The 10,070-nt window shown below is 24.6% G+C and overlaps 1 protein-coding gene across 1 annotated transcript in view; it reads right to left on the bottom strand.

The window, feature by feature from the left end:
• The window catches only part of LOC119666422 (leucine-rich repeat-containing protein 20-like), an 8,724-nt gene extending 7,638 nt beyond the window's left edge, over positions 1-1,086 (bottom strand). Inside the window, exons 1-2 of the mRNA XM_038075701.1 lie at positions 838-1,086; positions 185-328 (exon numbers count right to left, since the gene is read on the bottom strand). Of these exons, the coding sequence (XP_037931629.1) occupies positions 185-328; positions 838-901 (208 nt within the window). The 5' untranslated portion in view covers positions 902-1,086. The remainder of the gene's footprint in view (positions 1-184; positions 329-837) is intronic.
• Positions 1,087-10,070: the final 8,984 nt, after the last annotated feature.

Raw genomic sequence — 10,070 nt, 5'->3', positions numbered from 1 at the left:
GGATAATTAGATATAGATGGGCAGTTCATTATGACATGTACTCAACCTTTAACAAAACTTATAGTTGAGTAGAAGAAATATCTCTAATAAAAATATATTTTAAACAATCCTAAGTTTTTTATATTAGAATAACAATATTTCTTTTTAATTATTTTTTAATAGAAATATTAAAATAAATTATTACCTGTTATTAAATTAAATTTAAGAGCGAATTTTGGGGGTATCTTCTTAATCACATTGCAACTGAGATCGCAAGTCTTAAGTTCTGTATTTCGCATCAAATGGTAAACGGCATCAGGTATGTGCATTAATTGACACTCAGACAAATCTGTAAATAAATAATAGAAAATATTATTAATAATTCCAACAAATAACATATGTAAAAAAAAAAATTTTTTTAAAGAAATATTTAGAATGCAACTTTATGAGGAAGAAAGAAAAAATAATTTTGATAATAATATTGTGTTTATTTATTTAATATCAATATATTTTCTTCTATATGAATTAAAAAAAATAGTCGTATTCTTGTGCAAAACTTGCGCCAATAATTATATTTTAAGGCAGTAAAATAACACCTTAAATTATATAAAATTTAAGGCAGTAAATATCACCTTAAATTTTATATCATTTAAGGTCTTTTTTTGACAATAAAAACAATTTGGCATTGAAACACACATATGAGTAGGCGGCATATGAGCACAAGTTGTAACAACAACACTTATTTCTAAAAATAAAATAATTTATTAAAACTTGTATATTTTTGAATTATATTAAAACAAATATTTTAAATATTATTTTTAATTATTTGATGTAAAATTTATCTAATACTTTATTTACCCAATGTATTGTTTTCTTGTGCATTTTCGCAACGTTCCACAACTTTCACTACGGCATGCGCCATTCTACACAATTTGCTTGCACTTTATTAAATTTTATAAAAACTAATAAATTAATATATTCACTTTTTATTGATAAAATATATTTTAATATTTAATTCTGTTTATGCCAAACTTTACTTATTTAGTTTTATGATCGTTGAGCTGCCAACTTTCAATTTTGGCACCTGTGCACATTCACATAATTCCAAGAACTGATTTTTAAGAGCTTTTGTGTTTGTGATCATGAAAAGAGAGAGAAACTATTTTTAACCAATTCTGCTGAGAAATCATAAAAAGTGTGGGTCGTTATAGAATCGTATTGCACTCTACACAAAAGTTGATGTGTATGCTACTGTTATATGTTTTGTTTTAAAGTACATAATTATAATATATATATGTATGTATTATATATAATATATATATATATATATATATATATATTCTTTTATATAAAGCAAAATGTTAACATCCGTTTTGTATGAAAAATTAATATAAGAAACTATATAAAAGAGTTTTTCACATAGTAGAGAATTTTTATGTGCAATTTTATATCAATTCTTCGTGCGAAATGACTGTTAGCACTAGGTTTATTAAATTAAAAGCGATGCGAAACTATTTCGTAGCTTCAAATCTATGACTTGAAATAATTACAATGGGTTACAATGAGTTATATAAAAATATGTTAAATACCCATCTACTAAATAATATCTTCTATATAATAAAATATAATACATTACTTTAAGTCCAATAACTAATATATTCCATATTATAAAATATAATATATTACATTAAATGTATATTTTATATATAATACATGTTTACAAAAGCACAAAATCTTTAAAGAAACATATATTCTTTTAGAATAAGTGGCTTAAAATTTGTTTAATATACTTTCATAATAAACGTTCATTTAAATGAAATTTACTTTATATTATAAGTTCTCATTATCACATGAAAAATGTATAAACAAAATAACTTTCATATTTATGATACAATGAGAGTAAATTATTTAAATTAAAATCAATGTCACATCAAATTATGTTCAAATCGAATCGAATTATACGAATATATGTTATAAAAGCAAGAAATTCAAATCCGCATCAAATGAAAGATAAGTATGACATAGTTTTGCCAAAAACATAAAAAATTTACAAAAATTTATATGTAAGCCTATGATATATACAATTTACATGATATAGACAATTTACTTAGACTTACTTTTACTTTCTAGTTTCCCTGTAATTCATTATTCCTGTATTCATTATTTCTGTTTTGGAATAGACTACCTAAATATTTTACTCTGGAAAATCAAGCAATTTATAATATTTTTAAAAAGAAGTTCAAAGTGTTAAGCAAGTAAAGTTTCTTAGTGTAAATAATAAAATATTAGTAAAGTTTTTAACCACTACTTTATTTATATTTTTAATTTTTTAAATAAAACCGATTTAAGGTGAATAATGATATATGGATTTATAGCTTTATTTTTATTCACACTTTGTTTTTCTGTTTTTCTGTTTTTTTTTTGATTGACATGTGTTTTGTGCTCGTGAAAACTTGCACCTATAATTATCGTATGGAAATGTTTTGAACATATGCAACAATGTTGTCTGTTAAGCAGATATTCGAGTACTTTGCTTTAATTATTTTATCGATTTTGGCAAAGGTCGAACAGAAAGAAAAAAATTTGTTTTTCAACTTATATTAGTCTGAAAATAACACCGTTTGTACACATTTTCATTTAAAATACATCAAATCTAACATATATTATAGTTATTATAATATATAAAAATATGCGTATAAATTATTATTGTATTATACAGTTTTTAGGTACAGTTATGTAAATAACTGTAATAATATTACAGTAAATAACATTAATAATATTACAAGAATTAGACTAAAATATGAGATTAATAATATAAAATTATTAATATTAATATTATTTGTAATATTACTAATATAAAATTGTTATTAAATTGAAATCAAAATCTTTTGTGTTTCTTACACTAAAATGTATTTATAAATAAAATTAATAAAATCATAAGCTAATTAAGCTAATGGGTTCATATCCCATTTATAAAGGTTTTAATCCTTTTCTTCTTAATTTTTATCAATTCATCTAAAATTTTATTTTTTTTGTTTATTATAGTTGTAGGAATCATATTATGATAAGCATTTTAACTACATAAGTTTTATGAGATGCATTTAAAGACCTTTTAATTTAATATGTAAATGATAATTACACAGAATAAAACGAATGTTAGGCCGTGTGCGAGTCCGAATAAATTGAGTTAAAGTAAATTGTAATTTTCTAAGGATTTCTTGCACTGCATATATTTACATTTATTTATTGCACTTATTTATTATTTTTCTGTTAAAAGTTTTCAAATTTATTTTTTTATTTATTAAACATCTCTGGTAAATATCAACATTCGCTGTCATACCGACATAATTAATTATTTTCCTCAATTTACCATTAACTTACTTGAACTTGCACACGGCCTTAATATATAATTATATTCGAAATTAGTTGTAATATTTTTCAATTATCAAAAATATTTTTCAGTGTATTAAAATTTGATATTCCATTTTCATTTAGTTTCATTCAAATAAAAAGCATAGAAAAATGAGCTTTTGTTTAAAAAAACTGAAAAGCTTTCGTTCAAGTTTTGTTAAATTATTGGTTGTAATAAAAGCAACATATTAAGAGCTTAAATTATTATGAAGTAAATTAAATTATAAATTAATAATTTATTAATTAACTTAATGATTTGATTCCCAAGTTTTTGTTAAAATATTCATTAATAAATAATTGAAATTGACTTCAATAAAATGTATAACTCATTATTTATTAATAAAGTAATTCTAATAAACACTAAAATAGTTCTAAAATATTTTTAAAATATATTTAAAATACATTATTAAATAAAGCAATTTTTTATTTTAAATAGTGCAACAAAAATATCTTGTGGAAAAAGTTTGAAAATAATTAAATTTTGATTTAGTTAATTAAATTCAATAATTTTTTTGTTAAATATATTTGTCAATATAAATAATAAATCCACTTGAAACTTATTTATTTAAAATTTATTTTAATATATTTTTTTAATTTTTTTTTCATTAAGTGAAGATTAATTTTAATTAATTTTTTTTTTTATTTATTTTATTTTTGAATAGACTATATACTTCACTTTCAGTTAAAAAAATATATTTTTTTCATTTCATAAAAATCAGGTTATTCAACTGAAAATTTGGCTTTTCGCCAATTTGAAAAATAAAAAAAAATTGCGTGAAACGCATTGAGGGAAATGACTCTCCCCGCATTTGGTCAAGCACAGAAATGTGTTAATTTGTGTAAATAAAAGTAAATGGCAATGCGTAAATAAACAAAAACAATCAAATCAATTAACAAAATTTATCTTAAAACAATAAAGAAAAGCAATTAATGTTTTAAACAATAAATTATAGAATTGTTTTTTAACAACAATCGAGAATTTTTGCGATTTGACCTCAAAACGTCAAAATATTGCTTTTTTATAAAATTGTGTGTGAAAAGGTCATTTTCACTTCGTTTCGTTTTAGACCAACGTGATTTAAATGACTTTAGACCATTTTCTACGCTCATCAAAATAGCATCGCTACGTCAGACAATGTGTCGACAATCGAAAATATTTTTTCACACCCACATCCGGAAATCCCAGTGCCGTGCGACGTAGACGATTGCGATTGCGATTGCGACTGCGACATAGGAAATTTCTAAAAACAACAGAATTTTGCACAAAGAAAATTTTCATTTTTCATTTTGTATTCTTAAAAAAAAAGAGGGCGCGACAGGGGGCGCAAGACTCTTTATTTTCCGTAAAATTTTTATTTTCTGAAATGGAAAATCTTTTTTGCGAAATGCGCAGAAAAAGTTCTTGAAAAGCAGCCAATTTTGCTTTTTATGGCATAAAAGAAAGATAATTTCAAAAATGAAAATAATAATAATTATATTTTCGTTTACAAACATTATGAAATGATAGAAAAATATCACATGCTGGCTGCTGAGTGCTGGCTGCTGCCTTCGAGAAAAATGACCGACTTATTCATCTGAGTTTTCGTAAATATTTATAAAAGTGCTTGGCCGCTTCTTTGTCTTCGTTACAGAAGATAAACAATTTTTTTTTTAATGTAAATTCAGTATCTTTTGTTGTTGTTGTTGTTGTGAGTCTTGTTTAAGAAGAAATTTTTAATTACGTTTTTATTTTGCATGGAAATGTTTTTAATTCGAAAATGTACTGCACTCAGAAGATAAATGTGGCAGGCAGTTAACCGGAAAGGTATGCCGGTTTCATTAAAAAATCCAAGGATGCACAGCAAGGTTTATACACGTGAAGAGTTCATAAAATTAATGTATCATTAAAGTTATTGTTAAATTAAAATATAATTATACACAAAAAAAAACAACTTTCTTATCAAAACAAATGAGTAGTTACGAATGGCAGCTCGTTTTTTATAAGACTCAAGTGGTAAGAAATGTGACTGAATGTAGCAGTTTAAGATATGTCGATCCTATAAGGTAACAAGAAGTGCACCCACCGTATACATATTTTTGACAATCTTGATAACTATAGTAAGTTTGGGTAGAGGTACCATTTTCGGTTTAAAGGAATCAACGCAAACCACTATTTCATTAAGAGGGATTCACGGGGTAAAATGCTCAACCTCCTCTACCTTACATGTGATAGATCGAAGGTATGGTATGGGGACATGTATGTATATAGACAGTATATGATTTTAATGCAAAAAAACTTTTTTTATTAAATGATAAATATATAATAAATAATACGGGTTTTTGTTTTCTTTTCGTGTCCCGCTTCCTGATTACGTTCCAGCACCTTATCAAAGTGTAAATGAAACGTAATTACATTTCAACAGATAAAATTATTTGCTAGACTTTCAGACTAGTCTATCATAATTGAATAATTGATCAAATTAGTTTGTTTTTTTTTTCTGTTTTGCTTTAGTTAAAATTATTATTATTTTTTTTTTTTGATATTTTGAAGTGCTTGAAATAGAAATGAAAACACTTGACTGAAGTCTTAGTGCGCAGAAGAGTCAACGAACGCACTGCGGAATATCCCAAATTTGACGTATTTTGCAATTTTCTTCGCGGCGCACTTTTCTATGAAAAAAAAAAAATGAAATAAAAATAATTATTTTCTCCTTTTGAAAATTGCTTCTTTTTTTTCTTTTATTTTTTTTGTTGTGAAATAGAATAATTCTTGCACTGATTTTTCTTCGATTATTGTTTGTTTTTGTTCTATTCAAAAAAAAAAAAAATTTATTGTTTTATTGAGCAAATTCGGAAGTGATAAGATTGTCTGTACCCAGAAAGGTGCAGTTTCCCAAGAAAACAATATAAAAATTGATGAATAAGCAATTGTTTTAATTGATTTGGACTTAAATTCTAATTAAAATGCGAATTTTATTTGAAAAAAATTAACAAAATCTAATAAATTGTTTTTTTTATAATTTTTTAGTACATTTTTAGCACACTATCACAATTGACTTGCAGTTATTAAAATTCGAACAAAAATTCATACAAAAATCCATACAAAAATCCACATAAAAATATAAACTAAATCCATACAAATATCTCCTACATTCTCGATCTATATAAAAATGTGCAAATTAGGTTTGATAGTTATAAGTGTGAATGGAGTATTTAACATCATACATAATGCATAATGGCGTACACAATGTGAAGGTTTGGGGTTTGAGCCCTCCCTAAAATATTTCAAGTCATTTTATATACTTATATACATTTATTTTCTGTATTACACTAGATAGATAAGAAACTTTTTAAAATAAATATTTTTATATGAATTTAAAATTAATTTTAAACAACTTTCTCTTAAATAAGTTTCTGCAAATGCCACTGATAAAGCAGTGATAATACACAGGGATGTTTCCAATTACTTAAAATACACAATCCATAAAAACTGTGAATTATTTTCCAAAAACTCCACTTATTTGTCTCTTTATATAGAATTATAATTCGCAATAAACAGGGTATCAACTCCCAATGGAGCGGAGCACTGCGACCATAGTTGATCTTTTGTGTTGCTGTATATAAGATATATACAATGATATAGCTGAAGTCATATATTGAACAAAGATTAATTAGATGTTTTTATTTGAACTTTTAAACTATATTTTTTAAGAAACCCCCTTTAAAAGAGTCTCTATATCTCTATGTCACTGATATAGGAAACGTCATATATTGAATATAGATTTTTTTAGATGCTTCTATTGTAACTTTTAAGTAATACTCACCTTTCAAGTGAGTCTCTGTATCTACCACCGATAAAGAAGAGGTTATACATTAGGATTTTTATCAATTAAGTATTTTTATATGAACTTTGAATAAGTTTGCAAAAAACCTCACCTTAACGAGGTCCACTGATAAGAAAAAGTAATACACAGGGATGTTTTCTATGTTTATATGTTGCTTGAATTAGTTTCTAAAAATTCTCTCTTGTGAGTTTCTGTATAAGTCATTGATAAAAATAAAGTCTTACATAGACTTTATGTTTTCTAATTAATATTTTTATATATACTTTGAATTAGTCTTCAAAAACCGTCCTTTTAAGTCTCTCACCATTGATGAAAAAATCATTCCCATAATTGTTTTAATAAAATGTTTTTATATAAACCTTGATTTTTGTTTGAAAATCCCCTCTTATGTGTTTACGCTAAAAACTATCCACTATTTTTTACTTAATTGTTTTCATAAAAGGTTTTACTAGTTTTCATAAATCTCCCCTTAACTAAAACTCTGTGTACGCCACTGATAAATCAGAAGTCATTCACACATTAGTAAAATAATTTTAATATATCTAACCTTGCATTAATGGGTCTAACATATGTATGTATATTAAAACCCTTCACTAAATGTCGTTCCCATTGTTATTGATAATTCCATATTAATCAGTTGACCTACATTAAACATAACAAAAGCCTATCTAATTGCTTTTAAAAGAAAAATAACAAATAAAATCCGATTTATGTTAAAATTGTCAATACACAACTAAAGTCAACCCAAACATTGACTCATCTGGGTTTGCAGAACTACGGGTTTGTTGCGCCTTTCCCGTGTGGTTTCGAGATAAGATAAAACGCAATGAAATTATTGATAATTTTTCTTTTGTTCATAAACTTAAACTTTTGAATATGGAATCAAAACAGAAAAATGAAATTCGAAATTTAATTGCAAAAGAAAAATTATAAACATAAAATATTTTTAACTAAAATATAAACAATCGTGAAGAAGCAAACGACCTTTGGCAAGGTTGCGATCGACGCAATAAACCGATCGTCTTGCACTCATCAACCATCCAATGTGAATGGTTAAATGCCAATCGAGTTGGTTACAACGCCACTGCCGCCGTGTTACCCACCAGTGGCCGTGACTTACAAGTTTTTTGTTATAAACTTTTTGTGTAATTATGTTAATTTTTTTTTTTTTCTACTATTATTCATTTAAAGATTTCAGTATTTCAATTATTTCAACAGTTCGTTTGAGATAAGATTGAAAATTTTTGTATGCAATGAGTTTTGTGAGGCGCATTTTTGTAAAATGCGTAGTCTTTTTTCCTAATACAGTGGAGGAAAACACGCAATTGCTTGGAAAAAATTAATTCATTAGAATAAAAATAAAAAATTTCATCATTAATTAGATTTATTTATTTACAAAAAAAAATTTATTATTAATTAAATTTTAATTAATAATTTTGTTTTTGAAACGGGCTAATTAGTCAATTGCGTTTCAGTACTCTGAAGGTGACTATAGACTATAGTCGACATAATACCGTAAATAAAAAATTGTTTAAAAACTAATGTTTTAAAGAAAATATATTATTTAACAATTGACTACTTAGCTCATTTCGAAAACAAAATTATTATTAAATAAACAATTATTATAACAGATTATAGCAGAATTATTATAACAATTATTATAAATTGTACCATAATTTACGATATTATGATATTTGATTTACACAAATACCTTCACAAAAAATATAGCTTAAAGTGTCACCTTTCAAATAAATGCTTGTTCGATATAATCAGTGTTCTTAGATATACATAAGTGCACAACACCATCTAGTGACAAAAAACGGTGAATACCTTCCTAATATAATATATTAATACCTAATATAAGCAATGCAACTTTCAAGAGATTCAGATTTAAAAGTATTGCAGAGGTTCTATGTTCTATAAGAAGTTACTGATGAAGAAGAAAATAGAAGAACGATCAGATACTATATATACTTATATATACTTATATATTACTTATATACAGGTACGAGTGTTCGTCAAAAATATTTTTATTGTTTTTGATTTTATTAGAAGTCTTAGCTTAAATTAATTTTAAAATCTGTTGTAAATCGAAGTACACATCTTCTAAACTGTTGTATATAACATAAATAGTTCCTATACACCAATAGGTTTGACTGGCTTATATGGTTGAAACGAAATTGATAACTTTTGATTTTCAACCAACATTCCTCAGTTATATTAAATAAGTTAGTTATTAAATTAGTTAGTTTGATTTTATTGAGATAAAAGAAAAAAAAACATATTTTAATAACATAACATGACGGTCCTTATTGTAGTATTTTATTAGTACAATATATTAAATATATATTGTATATATATCAATATATATATATATGAAAAATTGTAGTACATGATACGAGTATATGAAGTAAAATTTATTAAAAAAATATTTGGAATGACAAAATCAACTTTATTATATATTAGTGTGTTTTTAATTTTAATAAAAAAATATTAAATAAATTGAATAAAATTAATAAATTAATTTTTGTCTGTTCATTTATTATTCTATATAATAATATTATTATATATAAGAAATAAATCAATCAATAATAAATCAATTTTCTATATAGTCTTTCTATCTATCTGCCTGGCTGTATATTTCTTTGTCAATCCACTTATTTGTCCTCAAATTTTCAATCTATTGATGTGAATGAATCTAGGTAATTAAAGTTCAAAAAGAGATATATTGACTGGTTATATCTTGCATTCATAGAGCAGTGTTCAGAGGATTGTACTAAGAAAATTTAATAGCAACATTTTTTTCTCAATGTTTTTACTTTATATCATCTATAAATTATCAAGTCTGGGATCTAT

Source organism: Teleopsis dalmanni, chromosome 1, assembly GCF_002237135.1.
Source record: "Teleopsis dalmanni isolate 2A chromosome 1, ASM223713v2, whole genome shotgun sequence".
Taxonomy (NCBI): Eukaryota; Metazoa; Arthropoda; class Insecta; order Diptera; family Diopsidae; genus Teleopsis; species Teleopsis dalmanni.
Note: the sequence above shows the minus strand (reverse complement) of the source record. Positions and strands in the feature narration are given on the sequence as shown.